Source organism: Pogoniulus pusillus, chromosome Z (genome assembly GCF_015220805.1).
Source record: "Pogoniulus pusillus isolate bPogPus1 chromosome Z, bPogPus1.pri, whole genome shotgun sequence".
Lineage (NCBI taxonomy): Eukaryota > Metazoa > Chordata > Aves > Piciformes > Lybiidae > Pogoniulus > Pogoniulus pusillus.
The window spans coordinates 13,474,646-13,496,971 of record NC_087309.1 but is presented as its reverse complement, the minus strand read 5'-3'; the positions used below and the strand labels follow the sequence as shown (position 1 = coordinate 13,496,971).

The 22,326-nt window shown below is 57.2% G+C and overlaps 1 protein-coding gene and 1 long non-coding RNA gene across 2 annotated transcripts; one reads left to right on the top strand and one right to left on the bottom strand.

The window, feature by feature from the left end:
• Positions 1 to 964: 964 nt before the first annotated feature.
• On the bottom strand, positions 965 to 3,629 carry LOC135173552 (uncharacterized). The gene is made up of 2 exons (XR_010301371.1): positions 3,493 to 3,629; positions 965 to 1,346 (listed from the first exon to the last, which is right to left on the bottom strand). It is a non-coding gene; the product is annotated as an uncharacterized LOC135173552 (long non-coding RNA).
• Positions 3,630 to 9,965: 6,336 nt separating this feature from the next.
• PHF24 (PHD finger protein 24) lies at positions 9,966 to 21,874 on the top strand. Its single transcript, XM_064140060.1, has 8 exons — positions 9,966 to 10,343; positions 15,281 to 15,638; positions 17,210 to 17,395; positions 17,811 to 17,889; positions 17,993 to 18,195; positions 18,619 to 18,785; positions 19,009 to 19,110; positions 19,198 to 21,874. Exons 2-8 carry the CDS (start codon positions 15,285 to 15,287, stop codon positions 19,292 to 19,294), a joined length of 1,188 nt encoding a protein of 395 aa, XP_063996130.1. The 5' UTR covers positions 9,966 to 10,343; positions 15,281 to 15,284; the 3' UTR covers positions 19,295 to 21,874.
• Positions 21,875 to 22,326: the final 452 nt, after the last annotated feature.

The window sequence follows — 22,326 nt, the reverse complement described above, 5'->3', positions numbered from 1 at the left end:
GGGACAAACAGCAGGTAGCATCCACAGACTAACTCAAATCTGGGACATACTTCCACCTGGCTTGTATATGGGGGCAGGCAGGACTTTCTGAAGTGGATGTCCCAGGCCTTCTAGGATGCCTGAGTAATGAGGATGGCTCAGAGATGCAGAACATCCCTACCAAAAGATGCAGTGAAATCTGCAAGTCTACCCACGTTCAACAGAATACAGAATAGAATAGAATATAGAATACCAAATCAATCAGGTTGGAAGAGACCTCCAAGATCAGCCAGTCCAACCTAGCACCCAGCCCTAGCCAGTCAACTAGACCATGGCACTAAGTGCCTCAGCCAGGCTTTGCCTCAACACCTCCAGGGACGGCGACTCCACCACCTCCCTGGGCAGCCCATTCCAATGCCAATCACTCTCTCTGCCAACAACTTCCTCCTAACATCCAGCCTAGACTTCCCCCAGCACAACTTGAGACTGTGTCCCCTTGTTCTGTCACTGGTTGCCTGGCAGAAGAGACCAACCCCACCTGGCTACAATGCCCCTTCAGGTAGTTGTAGACAGCAATGAGGTCCCCCCTGAGCCTCCTCTTCTCCAGGCTAAACACCCCCAGCTCCCTCAGCCTCTCCTCATAGGGTTTGTGTTCCAGGCCCCTCACCAGCTTTGTCGCCCTTCTCTGGACACCTTCCAGCATCTCAACATCTCTCTTGAATTGAGGAACCCAGAAGACCATCTCATGGAAGAGAGAGGCCCACTAGGGCAGCCAAACACTCACGTGGTGGCCAACAACCTCTGCCCCGGGTCACTGCTAACCCCAGGGGAGGATGGCAGGGGTAGTGGCCACGCATGGCTCTGCACAGCCCGGCAGTATCAGTGTTAACTGGGCTCTGTCCTAGCCCTGCTGGGAGCACACACTTGCCTGCAGAGCTGTGCTTCCAGAAGCCTCCTTGCAATTACATGCCCTGCCACCATGCAGGCAAGTTATTAATATTTATTAGGCTCAATTATTCATGGCCTCTTTAGGATCCTGTTGTTTAAGTCCAGCTTGAGATCTCCAGGCAGGCAATCACAAAAGTTGCTTTCTAGAGGAATTACAGTAAATCAATCCTTTGGAGATGATCCAGGCAGCTGTAAAACTCACAGACAGAGCTGCCTGGAAAGAAGCTTCAGGCTCATCCCTCAGAGGCTGAAAAGCACTGCACAGGAGCTCAAACACTGCTGGGTTAGCATGTAGGGTCCTGGCACATCACATCTCTTCTTCCTCCATCTGCAGGGAGGTCATATTGCCCATCTCTTTCTGAAGCAGTCAGGGAGAAACTGGCACAATTGCTTGGAGGCTTCTTCCCTCAAAACAGCTCCTGGAAAGGATGGAGAACAAACTGTGATGTTTGCAGCACAGCAAGGCAAAGAAGGCAGCAGGCAAGGGGATGCAGCCTGTCCTGACAGTTGTGGCAGGGGATGTCCTAGCTTGTCTCAGCTGGAGTCCATAGCTGTGATGCCACAGGGAAGGTGCAGGATCCAGAAGGAACACCCTAGGGTGCTCCCAGCAGGTACACTCCATAGCACAGGGCACCCCACTGAGACTTGCCAATTTGCTCCATCGAAATAGGGCTGGCAGCAGGTAGAAGCATGCACACAAGCCTGGAAGGGAAGAATTTACCTTTCTGCCCCTTGAAGCCTTGCTTGGCACTGTGGCAAGCTCTGGGTGTGTCAGCACTGGATATTGAGCTCAGCAGTCCCGGGAGGTGCACAGAAGGAGGCAGTGGGTCAGCCCACACACTCTCTGCAGCAGACATGAGCTGCCAAGGCCACACTCTGCCAGAAGAAAGCCATCTGGACCACTCAGAGATGCTCAGCAAGACTGATAAGCGCAAGACCTGGCACCACACTAACTACACCCGCTGAGCTGCCTCACAGCTGCTTGCAAAGCCCAGGGCAGTGCAGACAATTCCAGAGCTTCCTCAAGAATGCCTGAGCTACTCTCTTGATTCCAATCTTGGTGCAACCATCCCACATCCCACAGACAATCCCAGCACCTCTCAGAACTGGAGAAATAATAGGCAGGACAGGCAAGTTCCAGGGGAAAAAACATGAAGGAAGGAGCTGTGGAGTGGGCAGGGTGCCCCACATTATCAGGCATGGCACAGGTCCCTGTAGCTTTCTGTGATGAGTCTTGGTGGTGACGGTGCTGGTTGATGCTCATTGACCACAACAGCAGCCAGAGCCTGCGGAGCTCTTGTAGACACGTGGAAGCAGATGGAGAAAGCTGATGCAACAGAAACAGCTCTCTGCCTCCCTCCAACCCCTTCCCTTGGCCAAGGACTGGTCTCCAGAGAGCTGGGGACTCTGAGGAGTGCAGCATGGCCAGGGAAAATGTGCATGGCCAGGAGGGAGCAGAGAATGTGAGGTTTGCTCCAGAGACCAAGAAACGTCTGAGGAGCAGACTTGCCCACGTTGTCAGGATGCAAGGGATGGAGTGATTTGCTCAGCACAGAACAGGAGGAGCGGGGGTTTGCAGTGAAGCAGCCCTATATGTTGAAGTCTCAGTGATGAGCAGGCAGAAGGGATTGGCTGCTTCTCCAAAGTGAGGGCGATGGCCCTGTGGCACCAGGCTCACACATTGTTCAGGTGGGTGTCAGAGCCCAGCCAGAGGATGGAGGAACAGAAAAAATCTGGCTGAAGGTATTCAGATGCTGCAGCAAGTACCATCCCACGAGAGAGGATGCCAAAAAAGGCCACATGTCACACTCAAAAACTGGGTTTCCTTATATGTTATCCTTCCTCCAAGCTGCCCTTCCCTCTGTGTCCCTACAGCAGCAAACGCTTTCTGCCCACGATGTGGCCCTCCTTTGACTGAAATCTGCACAACTGCACCGTGCTCAGGCTCCAGCACAGCTCAGCATATAGAATTTTCATCTGTTAAATGGGTTTGTGGAGGAAGCTGGGCGAGCCACAGAGGGAATGCACACCCACCTCTATGCCCTGCTCTGCCCAGGGCAGCTCCCTTGCTTGTATCACACCACTCATTGCTGAGGGGTGGGGCTGGGAAGTGAGGGATGGCTCAGTGCTGTCAAGCAAAAGCAACCCACGTTCTGTCCAGCTGGCCAGGAGATCACACGGCAAGGCCAACAAGGGTGGCAAAGAGGTGGAATTGGAAAGCAGACCGTGGCCAAGAAGCACACACATAACCCAGGTCCAGAAAGCAGGACAAGCAAGTGTCATTTGAATCAAGTGCTGCTGAGGACAGGGGTCCTGTCCTGCACCCTGAGTTAACACCAGGGACAAAGCAGACAGCCCCTCTAAGCTGTAAGATCTGTTCCACATCACCCCGCAGCCACCTTTACTCCCTCCTCCACTGAGCTGTCACACCAGCTGGCTGCAACCCCAATCCAGACAGCTCTGGGGATGGTGGGACCCCATGTCAAGCAACCACAACACTTGCCTGGAGACCAAGGCAAGTACAGCCCTCCCCTCACCCTGTTGAAGAAATCGAGATGATCCTACCACCGACAGTGCCTCAGACAGACTCCAGCAGGCAGGGGCATTTTCTTCTTCCCCAAAAAGCCGCTGAATCCCAGCAAGAGCCATTTTAATCAGAGCTTTCTGCCCTGCGGGACTCTGCACACTGTAATGAAAGAGGCACAGACAGCCCTTTTACTCTCTCTCCCATCAACCCTCTGTTTGGCCTCTTCTCTTTTTTTTTAATCCCCCCCTCCCTGCATTTCAAGCCTGCTCGGTAAATGTTTGAAAGCGATGCTGATATGGTTGGTATGGCAACACCAGACAGGGGCCCTCATCTGAAACCCCAAACACACAATTAGCCTTGAAGCAGGGCAGACATATTCAGGCAGCCCTCTCCTCTCCCTCTCCTTTCCTTCTCCTCTCCCTCTCCTTTTCCTTTCATTTCTCTCTCCTCTCCTCTCTCCTCTCCTCTCCTCTCCTCTCCTCTCCTCTCCTCTCCTCTCCTCTCCTCTCCTCTCCTCTCCTCTCCTCTCCTCTCCTCTCCTCTCCTCTCCTCTCCTCTCCTCTCCTCTCCTCTCCTCTCCTCTCCTCTCCTCTCCTCTCCTCTCCTCTCCTCTCCTCTCCTCTCCTCTCCTCTCCTCTCCTCTCCTCTCCTCTCCTCTCCTCTCCTCTCCTCAACTTCCCCTGCTCATAAAGCAGCTCAGGAAGGCAGCAATCATCCCCATGACAGCACCGGTTAATGAAGTCGCCCTTCATTAGGCATTTCCGTTCCACTTGAAAAGCTCTTCTATGAAGATGCTCCACCAACCTGCAGCAGAGATGGCCCCGCCAAGGGAGGATGTGGGGATGGGTGATGCTACTGTGGGGCAGCAAGACTGGCATGCAGAGGAGCAGACAAGGCTGGCATCCCTGTCCATGCCTCCGTATGAGGTCATGTCCTTGCAAGGTACTGGGATGCTGCCACTGTAAACTCTGCACCCATCCATGGTCCAGCCTCAGCTGTCCAAGTCTCATTCCAGTCTCGACGCTTCTCCCTACCTGCAGGGCTCATAGGATCATAAAATCACAGAATGGGTAGCATTGGAAGGGGCCTTTAAAAGTCATCTACTCCAACACCCCAACAATGAACAGGATCAGGCTGCTTAGAGTTCCAGCCAAACATTGAATGTTTTCAGGGATGTGGGTGTCTATCATTTCCCCCTGATCTCCAGAGCCCTGCAGTGTCCTGGAGAACAAGTCCCTGCACCAGGCTCTACTATTTGGGTACACCTACGTCCCTGATTAGGAGACCCATAGGGTCTCACCTTGACCCTTTCTGGGGACTTGCAGGTGGAGAAGACAGGCAGGGAGGTGACAGCTGCTCACTGGGAGCTGGCTGGAGCGGCCTGCGAAGAGGGTCATTCAGCTAATGCCTTGCAAGAGTGCTCCTAGATTAGAGAGCTCTAAAGTGCTCAGCTATTATCTGTCAGGAGGGAGCATCCTCATCTCATCAGGGACAGACTTGATGAGCTGCCAGCTGCAGGGACAGGGTTGAAAGATCCAGGGCTTCATGCCTTGGCTGCTCTGCAGGGATCTAGCAGCTCCAGGAAGGGCAGCCCAGGGTAAGCACAGGTAACTGCTTTTGGGGAACACCATCCTACAGATCCCAGACTCTGAGGCATGCCTGCTAAGGCAAGATGGGTTGTTGATGCACACTTCACCTCCCTGCTTCCCTTTCCCCTGTGACTTCCTCACAGCTCCCACTGGGCATTTTAGCACCCATCCGCACCACGAGACCATGTTGTTTCTTTGTGCCTGGATGGATCTCCTCCTGCCAGCAGCTGGAGAGGCTCTTGTCATGCATCATCCACTCAGGGATGCACATCCAGCAGACCTGAAGCTGCCACGGCTCAGCCCAACAGAAGTGAGAATGCAGCAGTGAGTTGCATCAGACACGGGCAAATATGAGAAGGAAGCAGTGCTCAGCTCTGCACCAGGGTAGGGTGGAGCTAAATCTGACCCGGGCAGAGCAATGTGCTTGTGCCCCAGGAGGGAGCACTGAGTTGGGCTGGTGCAGGAGCTGAGCCTGAGTTTGCATCTGGACAAAGGAGAGATGCCTCCTACACATGCAAACCAATGCCTCACTCTGATTCTGACAGGATTCTGGCTACCACGTGGATCTGGGCAGACCTCAGTTGCAGACTCTGATGTTGTGCTCCACATTTTCTTACTGGGGGACTGTGAGGTGCTGAAAAAGCTGTGAGAGAGGGGCCAAAGCCAGCCCTTGTATCCTGACGGTGCACACAAGGCTGCTCAGTAATTATGTCCTGCAAGACTCTGCAGTCTGGCCCCAGGATGGGAGGGCAAGCAAATGTGGTGGCACGGCTGCAAGGCACACAGCCAGCATCCATGGTGTCTTAACCTACTTCAGGCTGTTACTGCATAGCTTTTGATGGGGCCAAAGGAGAGGCTGTGTCCATGCTGGGCACCATCTGGCACCTCCTGCTCAGGGCAGTCTGGTGACTGAGTGAAAGGGGAAAGGTGGAACTTGCCATCCCCATCCTTGTCCCCATCACTGTCCCTGAGACCATAGCAGAGTGAATGGGAGCAGCAGCCACAGAGCATACACCACCTCATCAGCAGTTCATAACTGCATTGGCACTGCAGCCCTATGGACATACCTTGGGGTGCAGAGAGGAGTGGGAGAGAGAAGTTGTCAGAACAGCCCAGGATGGGAAGCTGCTCCAGGAAACTGGCCTGCTGGGGTAAACAGGCTGAACCCTTTGAAGTGGAGGGCACAGGCCCTTGGTCCCCCTCTACAAACAGGTTTCAGGGACCAATAAGACCAAGCTCTCAGAGTGTGGGATCACCATAGGACAGCTGCACTGATGGCCAGGGGTGTGACAGGTAGTGTCAAGGATCTGTACTCAGTGGTGGCAATAAGGCAGACAGCTATTAGCAGCATGCACGGCATCTGCAATGACGACCAGAGGTGTGATAGACAGACAACAATAACCCAGTGCAGAAGCCCAGGGTCAGAGATGGAGATCCACCCATGGGCATGATGGACAGCTGTCAGTGGATCTGAGGGACAGCCATAGGCAGACAGCCTTGGGAGCTGCTGTCTGCAGCTAGCATCAGAAGCTGTCCTGCTTGGGTCCCAGTGGAGGATAGCATAATGTCTGCAGCAGGGATCAGGTCCCTGGGTGGGATCCTGAGCCCTTTCTCCTGTGTGGAGGCTGGGAAAGCTGGAGGGAAGCAGACACATTCTCCCTCGTTTCTGTGCTGCCTGCTCCCGGCGCTGGGTGATGCTCTGCCACGCCCTCCCTGCACTCACACCGCAGCCCATCAGGCAGCCGGGTTTTTATCCCATTTCATGCTGATTTTGGCATCATCTCCCTCTCCTGAACCAGCTGCCGTGAGGTGCACCGATGCCTCTCCAAACACTCCCCGCAGAGCGTCAACATTATTATCTCCATCAGCCAAACTTGTAATCTCCAGAAAAAAGATACCTCACTATTTTGACAAGTTCTCTTCTCCATCACCCCCGGCTGACTGGCAGGAGTACCGGCTCACGCAGGCACCCCGCTGCCGCTGCTCCTGCTTCTCGGCAGGAGACAGAATTTCGGTGCCTCTGTCAAAGGGCAAACCCTTCAGCCCGCAGCCCCCCCAGGGCGGCGGCGCCTTTGGGGCCGGGGGCCAGGCAGGAGCCGGGCCGTGCCAGGGTGGCACAGGGCGGCGTTCCCAGGCGGCGGGCTGAGAAGCAGCCGCAGATGGTGAGCCCACACGCCGCGTCGCTGCAGCAGCCAGTGACCTACACGCGGGCGTCATGCGAGATTTCGGAGGGGAGGGGGGGAGCTGACAAAAACGCACATTCCCCCTGCAGCTCAGCTCTCACCTCCACCCCTGCAGCCCTCCTCCACTAGCCCAGCGCTGCTGGCTCTGCCAAGAGCTTTCCCAGCCTGTTGCCATCACTGACGCTCTAAAGGGTGTCAAGCCACACGCTGTGACTTCCCGGAGAAGGCAGAGGAGCCTGTCTTCGTTCTCCCCAAGGGGTACAAGAGCATTCTGCATCTTCCACAGGGCAGAGGCTTGCAGAATAGGATGTAGGCATGTAGACGTGGGCGTCTATCATTTCCCCCTGATCTCCAGAGCCCTGCAGTGTCCTGGAGAACAAGACCCTGCACCAGGCTCCACTATTTGTGTACACCTACAGTGTCAGGACGCTAAGTGACCGTCTCCACCAGAATGATATAAGACAGCTGCAGTAGGGTTGTGCCTTCCTCTCCAGCTCTGCATCCTTCCTTCTGCCCTATCACCTCCATCACAGCTTCTGCAAGCTATGGTGTGCATGCAGGTGATACACACTCCTGAAGACCAGGACAACCAACCTGCAGCTCTCTTTTGATGGAACACCACACCCCCGAGCTGGGCCTTGGTCCATCCAAGCTTTGGTGAGGACCTGCCAATCCAGGCTCATCTAGCCCTGCCCACAGTGCCTAGACGCCTGGCTCTGCTACAGAAGGGACTGCAGAGCACCAGGATGGAGAAGAACAAGAGCCCAAAGCCACTCAGAAGCTTGAGCAGGAGCAGAGCTGGGCTTTCGTCCCACCTTTGCTATTCCAGGAAACACTGCAGTCAGACACAGTCCCACTGGGGCAGGGCTCTCCCCGTAGAGGCACTTAAATCCTTCACAGCCTGCTGGCACACTCCTCCTCCTCCACCTTCCCCTTTCCCCAGTCCTGAGGCTAGGGTTAGTCTGCAGAGATGTTTTACTCTGGCTTCATTTACTGCTGCCCTCCACTTTTTCTACTCCACATGCATGCCAGCACCTTTCCACCATGCCTCCTCAGTCAAATAATGCAAAATATGATTCAATCTAAAGAGAAGCATCCCTGGAGAAGGATGAAGCACAGACAGGCACCCCAGGCCAAAGCAGGGTGAAGAGGCTCTCCACAAGGCTTCTGCAGCTGATGGAGTGAAGCAAGACACGACCTGACAGCCACAAGCAGAAAGCAGATAAATCCTGTCTGCAGCCTGGCTTTGTGCACCTCCACCCAGTGAGGAAGTGAGCCGTGTGCTGGCTCAGGTCCCAGCACAGCACCCAGATGCTCCCCTTCCCAGCCTCTGGCTCTGCTTGTGGGTGACATGAGCTGTGTATGGTCTCGGCTCACTCTTGGGTGAGATAGGCAGACGTGGGAAAGGTCTGTAATGGAAGTGTTACTGTTGTGGGACCAGTGTTGGCACCCACAGGTCTAGGAAGGGCTGACACAGGATAAAGAGCAGCAGTAAGGAGTCAGGGGATAGCCTGCCACCAGCACGTGGCACAAAGTAGAGCAAACCTATCTCAAACATGGTGCTGGGAGCAACCTTTAGTCTGCCCAGCCGCTTGCTCCTGGAGAGGCAAGGCACTGCAAGGGCATGAGATGCTCAGTGGAGCACACGCGCTTCAACAAGTGCGGAAGACCTCAGGTGCTGTACATCTCCTGGGAGCCAGCAAGCTTCAGCCTTCATCCCATAGCTCTCACCCCATGCTCCTCACATCCTCTGCATGGGAAACATCCCCCCTTTCTGCCACTCACTGCTCTACCAAGATCTCCTGCTCCCCTGAGCAAGAACATGCACCACTATACACATGTCTACTCCTCCATAGGACTAACAGGTCTGCATGAAGTTGCCCAGGCCCTGCCCCACAGAAGATGCAAGGTTCTGGCATGGCTGGCATGTGGCTCTCAGCAGCATCCCAGTGACAGGAACAATGCAGTAGGGCTGAGCAGAGCATCTCTCTCCCATGTCCATGAGAGGACCTGCTCAACCCTGAAGCTGCTTGCACTGTCCATGCCTCTCTGCTCTAACATTCAGCACTAATCCCAAGCCTGGATGGAAGCTGTTCTTAGGAGCACACAGAGGCTCTTGCACCCTAAATCATCTCCAGGTACAGCTGGTAGATCTTGGAGGAGGAAGCACAATCCTTTCAGGTAGTGGTGCCCTTGCCCTATCCCTGTGAGTGTCAGGACGCTAAGTGACCATCTCCACCAGAATGATATAAGGCAGCTGCAGCAGGGTTGTGCCTTCCTCTCCAGCTCTGCATCCTTCCTTCTGCCCTATCACCTCCATCACAGCTTCTGCAAGCTGTGGTGTGCATGCAAGTGATACACACTCGTGAAGACCAGGACAACCAACACCTCCACTGCTGAATTACACCAGCCATACAGGGCTGCACGTAGACAGCAGTCACCGTGCCCCCACTGATCCCTGTCATGGTGAAGACAGCCACACCTGCCTTTAACCCAGGCACTGGGTTAAGGCAGTTGATGGTAGCCTGTGGCTGCGGCACTGGGTCCAGGGAAGACCCTGACAGGTGAGCAGAGGAGACCTTCACTCCTGTGTGGATGCAGCCCCATCTCTGTAGTCCTTGAGGTTGTCCCTAAGAAAGAGACATCTCCTCTAGGGGCCAGAGGAGATGCAGCAAAAGCTTTTATTGGTATCTCCCCGCCAACGTCAGCCTGGTTAAAAAAAAAAAACGCTTCGTGCCTCAGAAAGCTGTTTAACACGGCTCAGGCAGCAATTGGCACAGGGGCAGCGAACCAGGCTGCATCTGCTCAGCCCCAGTCACAAGCTCCCTGCTTCCTCCGTGCGTGCGTGTGTGTGTGTGTCTGTGTGTGTGTGCGCTAGACACGGGCATCCGCTCCCAGCATCTCGCTGTCTCCTGCATCCTCCGGCAGCCAGCGCAAGCCTCTCGCTCCCCCGGTCCCAGCCTCGCCGCTCCAGCCCCGGGTGGGGATTTGCTCGCAGGGTGCGGGATGCGGTGAGCATCCGCAAGTGGAGAGGAGGCTGTGGCCAGAGGCAATGGCAGTGGACTTCGTGTGGACTGCTTTCTAGGATTCGTGCTCCTCAGACAGATCTTGACACTGGTAAGTGGCTTTTTTGCCATCATTGGCGCTTCAGCTGGTGCATGGCAAGGGCTGGCTGCATGTCGTGACACCCATGGGTGGGTTGTCCTTGTGCTGCTGGGGTCCTGATGCTCCTGGGATGAGATGCTTGGAAGTGCCGATGAGGATGGGGTGGAAGGGTCTTGCCTGGGCTTTAGAATCCTTATGTGGATGCTGGAGAGAGGGTCTGGGGAGGGAGATAAGGAGAAGTGTGGAGCTGGGCAGGAGCTGTTTCTGCTGCAGGGAAAAGGATTCTGCTGTTAGAGCATTTTCATCCCCCTGTGAGAGATGAAAACGTGTGACACACCTATAAAATCTGCCATGGCGCGGCAGGACAGGCAGCCCGATCCAGCACGGAGAGCAGCCACAAGCCTGATGTCCCCAGGAGAGGGACACAGCACAGCCAGAGTGCCAACAACCCCCTCAGACCTGCCCGCTGGCCCACAACAGCCCTGCAGAGGGTGGGGAGGATCTGCAGGGGAGAGTATCATCAGCCATGGACTCCCCCGCCCCACAGCAACCTGGTCGCCTCACAGCAGCAGCTCCAGCAGTGCCACAGTCCCAGAATGTGCAGTCTGCCAGGGCAAGGGGGACAAAGAGGTGTTGCTGGATCCCTCTGGGCATCCCCAGCCAGCTCACAGAGGTGGGATGTGGAGAACCCCAAAGAGAACCTGTGCTGCATGGTCCCACTCACTCCAGGCAGGCAGCAGCTGGCAAGATGGGTAGGGCTGTGTCAGAGCCACAGCAGCTACCCCCAGGATTCCTCTGTGCCCTTCAGAGTGAGCCCTGGCTCCAGGGTGCCAGGGTCCATGGAGTCCCCAAGGTATCCTCCCCATTCGTACCCCATTCCTCTGCCCCTAGGTCCATAATACTGCTCCCAAGAAGGCACATCATTCCCAGAGCCTGGCAAGGGCAGGGAGGAGGCCTGGGGATCAGGTTTGTCCATCTTCATCAACTAGGAAGGCCAGGAGGGATCCTGCTCCTGGCAGACCCCCACTGCATCCCCTTAAGAGCAGGTGCAGGGGTGCCATGGACCTTGTTCACGGCATATACACCAGCCCAAGCACCCACTGGCCCTTGGTTTGCTGGGCTTTGCACAGAGGATGCACTGGCAGGCAAGCAGGGGCCAGGCAGGGAGGAAACACCCAACTCTGCGGGCGCTTGGGCCCTTTGGCCCCTTGGCTCCACATCTCCAGCTCCCCATGCCACCTCCAAGCACAGCAGCAGCCTGACCTTCATCCATGGCCTCCAAACACACACACCCCCCCCCCCCAGCAAACACCCCCTTCCCACAGCCCCAGCCCCCACAGCCGCCACCCCACACCCACAGCTGCTGCAACATCCCTGCACCCAAAGCCACCACCAACGCCATGCCCACAGCCGCTGCAACCCCCCCACACACACACACCCAGCTTCCACACACCTTGCAAAGCTGCTACACCCACCCTGTGCCAATAGCCACACCATAGCACATCCCCCCGCCCCCCTCCCTCCCCGCTGCGTAGCACATCCACCCTGCGCTGCTCCCCGACGCATCCATCCTGCGCTCCCAGCCACCACAACGCCCCCGCTGCACTGCGAAACACCCACCCGTGCATCAGCCGCCTCCCCCCGCCCCCACTGCCACCCTCACGGCCAGATCGGCAGCCTGTAATCCCAGCACAAGGCATAGGTGCTCCTGCTGCTAGAGTGGAGAGGAGATTCTGGAGCCATGCAGGAACTGGCAGCTGTTTGCTTTGAAATACTCTGCCCTGCCCTGCTTCCTTCTCCCCAGGGTACCTCCATGCCGGCCACTATCCACGTCCCGCTAGTGCCACACCCCCACCTAAAAATTCCAGCTGCACCAGCCTTGCCTCCATGCCTCAGTTTCCCCACGTGGAGAGCTGTATTGGCCTGAGAAAGATAAGTGCATGGGTGCTTGGAGGATGAAGCACTTTCTGGGTGGGTGTTTTGCTGCAAAGATGAAGTAACAGGGAGCAAATCCCTGCCAGAAAGTGCAAGAAATGTGTGGGGAATGAGGCAGGAGTACAGGGTCTCGGAGTAAGGAAAAGGAAAGTGGTGGGAAGGTGCCCATCACCTGTTTTCACAGCCCTTGGTGCCAACAGGGCTCTGTGGAGCTGGCTGTTTGCAGGCAGCTTGAGCCTGTGCCCAAATGTAGTTCCTCTCTGGGGGCAACCTAAAAATAGCCCCTATGTTGGCACCTGGCAGCAGTGTCAAAGACCTGGAGCCTCAGGCCAAAGTGAGCTGGGCAGTGGCACCTCAGGGGATGGCCACAAATAGCAGCAGAGACACCAGGGACACACAGGGACACAAGAGCTGCTTTCGTAGCTGAGCTGCTATGGGGCAGTGGTGCCTCTAGTCATCCCTCCACACATCCAGGGGTCCCTGGGAGAGGGAAGATTCCACATGTCTGGCAGGACATCCACCCAGGGCCAGGCTCTGTGCAGGCAATGTGCCACCGCACACAATGGGTTGGGGAGGACACAAGGAAAAGGTGATCCTGGAGAGTGCAGAGCAGGTTTGGGGTATCTGGGAAGGATCAGAGCCTGTGGAAAGGCAGCAGAGTCTGGAGGTGGAGTGCAGAGTGAGGCTGTTCAGCCTCTGATGTGCAGGCAGGGTTTGACTGTGTAGCATTAGCAGGAACAGGGAGGCTAGCAGGACTGAGAACAGCCACAAGCTGTGACAGGAGTGACGTCCTCCAGACTAAAGGCATGCAGCAGCCAGTGGCACTGATTGTGGCAGGAGACACTTGAGGTGGCCTCAGGAGAGGACAGGAGACAGGGAGTAAGGCTGAGATTCTCCAGCAGCAATATGGGGCAGGAGGCAATCGTGCTGAAGGAACCTCATTTTGGGGGGATTACATCAGGCCCATACACCAGTCAGCTGAGTGCTGCCTAGGTTGCCCTGACACATCACAAGGTTGCTGGAGATGGACCATCCAGAGTCCCATGGCACTGCAAGGAGATGCTGTCACTATGCTGGGAATCATGAGCACCACTGTGCTGAAAGCTGGGGGGCACACCTCTCTTTTAGCTCTCCTTAGCAAGCCCAGACCCTCTGTGCTTTCTCATACCCAATCCTCAGGGAGGATGGGGCCAGGATCTGCCCCATGCTTGGTGATGCAGGGACCTGCAAAAAGGGGGATCTCGCTGTGGTGCCCCCAGCTTGCAGGCAGATCTGCAATGCTGCTTAGCAGCACAGCTGATCCTATCCATGCCAGCGTGATTCTGGGCCATCCAAAGCAGGAGGTGACAGTGTGGCAAGGAGCACAGACACCCAGGTATCTGCCCTCCTGCTGGTGCAGCTGCAGGGATGCTGATGCTCTGACTTCAGACACGTACCTCCAGCTCTCCTGTGCTCACACCTTCGCAGCCCCAGGAGCTGCAGCATGCTAGGAATTAGCTCTGAGCTAGGCACTGGGGCCAGTGGGTGCAAATGCCCCGTCTAGCTGTGTGCATGCTGCTGGGACACCCCCACACGGGACAAGTGACAGAGGTGCTGCACACCTGTCTCTGAGCACGGGAATCCACAGCAGATTGTTTCATGGTGGTGGCAGGAGGCTGAGAGACCAAAGATTGTGCTCGCAGCATGTTGGGGTGCAGCCTGCCAGCATGCTCTGCTCACTATCACTGTGAAGCAGCTGCACTTGCCCTGCCCCAGCTCCCTGCCGTGGCAGTGCCCACAGCACTGTGTGCCCCTGCAGCAGAGAGATCCCAGCACGTGCACATGTGCTGCTCATTAGCCTGCCACCTGGGGACTTCCCTGCTGAGGCTGGCAGGGCAGGAGATGGCTGCTCCAACATTCCCCCACTTGCACAGGCAGCAAGCACTGCCTCCTGGTCCTTGGGCACCAGCTGGGAGATCTTCTTAGCTGCAGCATCTTCTGTAACACAACTCCAGTGGGGTTAGGACCCATGCAGGGTGATGCTGTGCTCCAAGCCACTGGAGGCTGAATGCTTCTCTCCAGCTTCATCCCACCCCCAACGGTGGTGGAGCCTGACCTGCTATTGCTGCTGCTATAGATCTCCCTGTTTTACCTAAGATTATCTTCCTTGAATCCTGCAGCTAAATGCCCTTCTTGGGACCCATGCACTCCAGACCCATGCAGGGCTCCTTTTCCCTCCTGCACCCTCACAGCCTCTCTGTGGCTTACCCAGCCTTTCTATGTGGCTCCTTGCTGCTAGCCAGACCTGACCCTCATTTTGGAGTGGGATGCAGGATTCAGAGTCACCAGGGCAGCAGCAACATGTGTGAGCATGAGAGAGATCAAGGCAGTGGAGTCACCGACCCTGAAGGTGTTTAAAAGGTGTTAAGTGATAAGCTGGACTCAATGATCTTGAAGGTTTTTTCCAACCTGGTTAATCCTGTGATTCTGTGATTCTGAGGGGGGGCTAGTTGAAATTTAGGGAAGGTAGAGAGCCAGCTCTAGCCCTGCTATGCACCAGACTTGGGCAGAGTTGCAGGGAGGACATCACTCAGCCTTGGCTGGCCCCAGAGTTTTCTCCAAGACAGAATGGGATGCATGCCAAGAGCAGGGTTACAGCTGGTCCCTATTCCTCTAGGATTTACTAGTCTGTTATGGCAAGGACCTAAGTATGTTTCTTATTAAGCCAGAACCTGCAAAGCAAACGAGTGAAGCACAGTGCACCCAAAACAGCTCCCTGCTTGCTGCCATGCTTCCCAACCAACACTCAAAGCCTCCATGACCAGATTTCCCCATGGCTTCAGGTCCACCTCCCCATGGCCACCACAGATGAACCCAGCAGCAGTTGGCAAAGGAGACAGTTTCTCCCTGCCCTGAGTTGCTCCTCATACAGACAAGGGAAAGCAACAAGGACACCTTTCTGGCACCAAGGACATGGTGCAGGGGCGGGCAGCACCTCAGGGTCTTAACACCGAGCACCTTCCTTACCCCTGCAGAGCCATGGGGGTGTTGATGTCCAGGAGGCAGACGGTGGAGAAGGTGCAGAAGGTCAGCTTGGCTGTGTCAGCCTTTAAGGATGGGCTGCGGGCAGAGGGCGGAGGCACACGCCGAGGGACACTGGAGCAGGCTGTGCAGGAGGGAGAGGAGGAGGTGTCAGCAGGACCTTCCCAGACGGAGGAGAGCAGTGCTGCCAAGGCGGCCAAGGCGGCCTGGGAACGGCTGCGGGACGGCCGAGGTGTGGAGCCGGAGGAGTTTGACCGAGCCAACAGGTTCACACCACCTGCCTTCATCCGGCCCAAGAGGGAGCTTCATGATGATGAGCCTCTGGACATCAGCCTGGAGCAGCGGGAACAGGTGAGTAGACAGCACACAGGAGCAGGGAGGAAGGTATGGGGACAGGGACAGAGACTCAGAGATTCATAGAGTCAGACTCAAAGAATAGTTTACATTGCAAGGCACCCTGAAGATCATCCAGTTCCAACCTCCTCTCCACGGCAGGGATGCCTTCCCCTGGACCAGGTTGCTCAAGGCTTCATCCAGCCTGGCCTTGAACACCCCCAGGGAGAGAGCATCCAGAACCTTCCTGGGCAGCCTGTTTCACGCTTACTGTAAAGAATTTCTTCCTAATATCCAGCATAAATCTACCCTCCTCAAGCTTCAATCCATTCTTTCTCATCCTATCACTACAAGCCATCGTTAAAGGTCACTTATCAGCTTTCTAAAAGCCACTATAAGGTCCCTCTGGAGCCATCTATTCCCTGGGCTGAACAGCCCCAACTCTCACAGCCTGTCCCCATAAAGGAAGTTTTCCATCACTCTGATCATCTTTATGGCCCTCCTCTGGACCCACCCCTGCAGCTCCACGTCCCTCTTATGCTGGGAGTCACCACAACTAGACACAGTACTCCAGGTGGGGTCCATGGGAACAGAGTATAGGGGGAGAAGGAAGAATCACCTCTCTCATCCTGTTGGTCACACTTTTGATGCATCCCAGGACAAGGTTGGCCTTCTGGGCAGCAAGTGCACATTGTCAGCTCATATTGAGTTTACCATCAACTGACACCCCCAAGTCCTTCTCCTTGAGTCTGCTCTCAAATCACTCCTCACCCAGCCTCTGTGTGCTTGGGAATGCCAAGCACAGAGATAGCCAGGGATCTGCAAGCACTCCCAGAGCCCCCTGGGCACTGACAGCCTCCTCAGGCATGGCAAAGGTCCACTAAGATGGCTCAGTTGGACAGGAGGCCAGACTGCGCAGCAAGCGATGCCACCAGGGGTGCAACTGGCCAGATGTGCCTTGGAAGGACCCCAAGGTGTCTTGGTGAGAGAATTTACTGCAGTTTACTGCTTACTACTGGGCACAGGTAGCTCCAGCACTGAGGAAGAGAGGACAATTAGATCCATGTGTTTGTCAGACTACAACCAGCCAACCTACACTCAACTCATCCATCCGCACTTGTGACACTTACAGCCCAGCCCAGCTACATTTTATGGACCTATGCCCACAGTCCTACAGCCCACCCATCCACATCCATGATCCTACACATCCATCTACCCACCCAACAAGCCTACAGTCCAGCACACCTACAGCCTTACAGCTTCTCTCTCCACGCTTGCAATCAGCCAACCCACAGACCAGCACTTCTAACCACCCACAGCCTGGCCATCCACACCTACAATACCACATCTCAGTCATAGGCTCACAACCTTACAGCTGGCCCCCATACTCTCCATTCACTCCCACAAACCCACCCACCCTTCTCCAACCCCACCAGCCATGATCCCTACGACCCCACCACCCACCTATTCCCCGTGCCAGCCCCACACAATCCCACCCTTCAATCCCCTCTGTCCATCCCCACCAGCAAAGCACCACCCTGACACCCATGACAGCAGCCTCTCTGGAGCAGCTGCCCATCTCTCCCCAGGTTGTCAATGATGAGATGTGTGAGATCTGCGAGGTGTGGACAGCCGAGAGCCTCTTCCCCTGCCGCATCTGCAGCCGGGTGTACCACGACGGCTGCCTGCGCCGCATGGGCTACCTGCAGAACGACAGCGCTGTCGAGATGACAGAGACAGCACATACTGAGACAGGATGGAGCTGCTACTACTGCGTGAGTGCCTGGGCTGAGGGACGTGCGGCTTCTGCTGGCTGCTGCCTGCTCCCTGGACATCAGCAGGGGCCTGCATCACAGCCTAGTCTAGGGTAATGAGGCTGCCCAGCTTCACCTCCTGCCACCCACCTTAGCCTGATGGAGAACCACCCCATGGTAGCCCTTTGCCACCCCAGCAAACGGCCCCCAGCACCTTGGTGGGGGGATCTGACACCAGGGCTGCTGGGCACATAAGCAGCTATGGTGGAGTGAAAACAGCATGTAAAGCACTGCAGCACCCAGGTGACACACAGCTCCATCCCTCTTTGCATGCCCAGACCTGCTTGCCTTCAAGGGACCTTGGTGCCATGGCACAGCTGGGTGCTTCTCCAGCCCTGTGCTTTGCCCCATGGCTCCTCACTTTCACCCACTCCAGGACAACCTCAATCTCCTGCTGACAGAGGAAGAGATGTACAGCCTGATGGAGACCCTGCAGCACTGCAAGATCATTCCAGGTGCGGACTCTCCCCATGGCAGGTCCTGAATGGCTGGAGAAGGCACCTGGGGAGGTAGGTCCCCCCCTCCTTGGGCACTGCACAGCCAATTTGTCCTTCACAGAGACCTGCCTGACCCTGGATGACTTTCTTCACTACAAGCACCTGGTGCACAAGCAGCAGTTTGAGCAGCCCATGACAGAGGTGCAGGAGGAACAGGCAACCCTGCAGTTCTCCGCCCTGGACCCTGACAAGAAGGGGCACATCGAGTGGCATGACTTCCTCTTCCACGAGTCCATTCAGCTGCTGCAGAAGCTGCGGCCACAGGTAGAGTGGCAACACCTGGGGCTGGTTGCCACAGTCGGGCACCCCTGGCCACAGCACTGGGGATGGCTTCCACCACTAGCACCCACAGCTGTGTCACCTGTGACCAGCCCCCAGGGTACCTGGAGCTAGCTCCTATGACTGGCACTCATGGCTATGGCACCTGGGGATGACCTCTGTGGCCAGTTCTCTCTGCCAGCACCCACAACCATGGCATCCAAGGCCAGGTCCCATGACCGGCATCCATGGCTGCAGCACTCAGGCTACTGCAACTGACATCCACAGCTGTAGTACCTTGGATTGGTTCCTGTGGCCAGCACCCATGGCCATGGCACCCAGGACAGGAGACTGCCACAGCACTGGGCACGGAATTAGGGGGTTCCCCACAACCCACATGCTGCCCCTTCCCCTCTCTCCCTTCCCCAGAACGCCCTGCTGCGGCTGCTGACGGCCAAGGAGCGGGAGCGGGCACGGGCAGCCTTCCTGGCCCTGGACCAGGACAGCGATGGTTTCGTCGGGGAAGGCGAGTGCCGCCGGGCCCGGCACACCTGGTTCCGCAAGCACCAGAAGGAGGCACCGTCCTGCAGCGTCAGGTACGGCGCACGCCCGCCCCGGGGTGCGGCTGACACCGGCACTCCACCACGGCCCCAGCACCTGCTAAAGGGGCTCCGCATGCAAACGGGCGCTCCCTCTCCTGACACCTCCGCCGCCTCCGCAGCCCTGCCCCGACCCTGGGCGCCTTCTACTCCCCCACTGCCACCACTTGTTGTGGAAAGAGAGGGGACAAAGAGCACCCTCCCCGCTCCCTCCCCACAGCATCAGCCATGTAGGGCCCATGTCGGAGAGCAGCCCTGCCAGCAGCGGCAGCGGCAAGAGCCAGGAGAAGACCCTGCCAGCCACGGAGCGTGAGGAGGCCAGGTACCGGCGGGGACGGCTGGGGACACGGGAGCCCCGCTCCGGAGGGGCTGCTGAGGGGCGGGTGGTGAGCTTGTGTCTGCCCCGCAGGCCCGTCGACTGGCCCGGTTTCCTGCGGGAAAACGTCGTCTACATCCTGGCTGCCCGCCCCAACAGCACCGCCCTCCACCTGCAGCCCCCCGCCTAGCCCCCGCGCCGCCACCTCCGGCGGCGAAGCCTCTCCCGCCCCGGAGACCTGCCCTGCCCCCGCTGCGGGCAGAGCCGGGCAACGATTGGCTGGCGGGGAAGTGGCCACCGCCCCCTCCCTGCTGCTGCCGCTTCGGATTGGCTGTGAAGAGAACGGGTGCTGGGGCCTGATTGGTTGAGGGAGTGGGTGTGACTCTGGGGGTCTCTGATTGGTGGGAGGGAAGTGGAGAAGGGCAGTGAGTGGCTCCACTGCCCACAGACTCCACGGACTCCTCTGTGGGGAGGTGGTCCAGCCACTGGGGATGCCATGGGGTGCAATGGGTGCCCCCCACAGACCCCTTGTGGGGAGGAGTCCAGTGCGTGGGGATGCCATGGAGAACAAGGGGGACCCCTTCCTAGACCCTGCTGTGGGGAGGGGTCCAGTCCTTGGGGATGCCTCAGGACATAGTGGGTGCCCCCCACAGACCCCTTGTGGGGAGGGGTCCAGTGCATGGGGATGCCATGGAGAATAAGGGGGACCCCTTCCTAGACCCTGCTGTGGGGAGGGGTCCAGTCCTTGGGGATGCCTCAGGACATAGTGGGTGCCCCCCACAGACCCCTTGTGGGGAGGAGTCCAGTGCGTGGGGATGCCATGGAGAATAAGGGGGACCCCTTCCTAGACCCTGCTGTGGGGAGGGGTCCAGTCCTTGGGGATGCCTCAGGACATAGTGGGTGCCCCCCACAGACACCACTGTTGCAAGAAGTCCAGTGCTTGGGGATGCCATGGGGCATAACGAGTGGCCCCCACACACCCCACCACAGGGACGAGTCCAATATATGGGGATGTCATGGGGCACAGGGGATGCCCTCTCACCAACGCCACTGCAGGGAGGGATCCAGTCCTTGGGGTAGCCATGGGGTACAGGGGATGCCCCCTCACCAATCCCACTGGAGGGAGGCATCTGGCCCTTGGGGATGCCACAGGACACAAGGTGTACCCCCCACAGACCCCACTGCAGGTAGAGGATCAGTCCTTTGGCATGCCACCAAACACAGGCGTGCCCCCCATGGATTCCACTGCAGGAAGGGATCCAGCCCTTGGGGATGCCATGGGCACAGTGGGGACCCCTACAGACCCACTGTGGGGAGAGTTCCAGTGCTTGGGGATTCCATGGGGCACATGATATGCCCCCCACAGACCCTGCTCTTTGGGGATGCCATGGGACACAGGAGTGCCTCCCACAGACCCTATTGTGGGGAGTGTCTCCAGTGCTTGGGGATGCAACGAGGCACATGGAGTGCCCCTCATAGACCCCACTGTAGGGAGGGGTCCAATGCATGGGGATGACATGGGGCACACATGATGCCCCCCACTGTGGGGAGGGGTCTAGTGCTTGGGGATGCAGCAAGGCACAGGGCATACCCCCCACAGACCCTGTTGTGGGGAGGGGCCCAGTCCTTGGGGATGTCTTGGGACACAGGGAGTACCCCCAACAGAACCACTGTGGGGAGAGGGTCAGTGCCTTGGGATGCCATGGGGCACAGAGGGCAGGGAACCTGTAGCCCCCATGATCCTCAGCCCCACAGCACTTCCTGGCTTATCAGCACCTGTAGCCACCAGGGACCTGTCCCCATGTGGCTACAGAGCAGGGTCTGTCCCCAAGGAGAAGCGAAGTTTGCACTGGTTGTGGAACTAGTTCTGGGTGATTATGGGGTCAGAGTGGAGTCCAGAGCAGCCATGTAACCCCAGCTTCCTGCAGCTCCATGGGGAACATTTCAGGTCAACACTGAATGTCCTGTGATGGAGTACCAGAAAGGGAAAGGTCAAATGTTTGGGAGCATTCCCTTGTGTCCCTTGTCCCCTCTTGCACCCCTGATCTCATGAGATGCCCTTCCCCACCCTCCAGCAGTTCAGCATTCCAGTACCACACCAGCCTTGCTCCAGCATCCCCATGTTGCTGGGGCTATGAGTGCTGGGAGTGAGGAAGCAGAGCCCAAAGCCTCTCTGGGTGTCAGCTGCAGAGATGAGGCACTCGCTGGGCAGGACTGAAGCCCAGCAGCTCTAAGGTGGGTGGATGTACTCTAACCACAATTAAGGATTCCTGGAAACCTCACTCCATGCATGCTAGGGTTCAGGATGCCCAGGTCTCACAGCAGCCCCAGTACCTGTCCCCCTCCTGCTCTGATGCTCTGACCCCTTTCTTGCAGTACCCTCAGTCTCTCGCTGCCCAGTATGCCCTGGCTTAGATGGGGTGCTCCAGGATGTGCAGGGTGGGTGCTCCTTCACCTCTGCCCTCACCCCTGATGCGATGGGAGCGGTTTCACTCAGCCCCCCCTTCTCTCCCCCCCCCCCCCCCCCCCCCCCCGCCCCCTTCCTCAGCCAGGGCACAGGTACCCTCTCCAGGGATTTTCCTCAGTGCAAGACTGGTAGGCACACCAATGCCATGACATATTCCTCCACTACCATGGTTTGCCAGGCCAATGGGGATATTTTGGATGCCAGGTCTGAGGTGGGGCCAGAGCAAGGAGGCGGCCATGGGTGCACGGGTCGCAACCCCTCCTCTGTACTGAGCAGCATCCATTAAACAGCTGTGTCCAACCAGCCTCTGCCCGCTGTGCTTTCAGGGCTCCTGGCTTCTCAGCGACTCCTGGGCCACTCACAGCTGCCTCTTGTGTTTAACACCCTGCCTCGGCTTTATGTAGGACAAGGGAGGTTATTCTTCCCCTGTACTCAATGCTGGTCAGGCCACACCTTGAGTGCTGTGTCCAGTTCTGGGCCCCTCAATTCAAGAGAGATGTTGAGGTGCTGGAAGGTGTCCAGAGAAGGGCAACAAAGCTGGTGAGGGGCCTGGAGCACAAACCCTATGAGGAGAGGCTGAGGGAGCTGGGGGTGTTTAGCCTGGAGAAGAGGAGGCTCAGGGCTGACCTCGTTGCTGTCTACAACTACCTGAAGGGACATTGTAGCCAGGTGGGGGTAGTCTCTTCTCCCAGGCAACCAGCAACAGAACAAGGGGACACAGTCTCAAGTTGTGCCAGGGGAAGTATAGGCTGGAT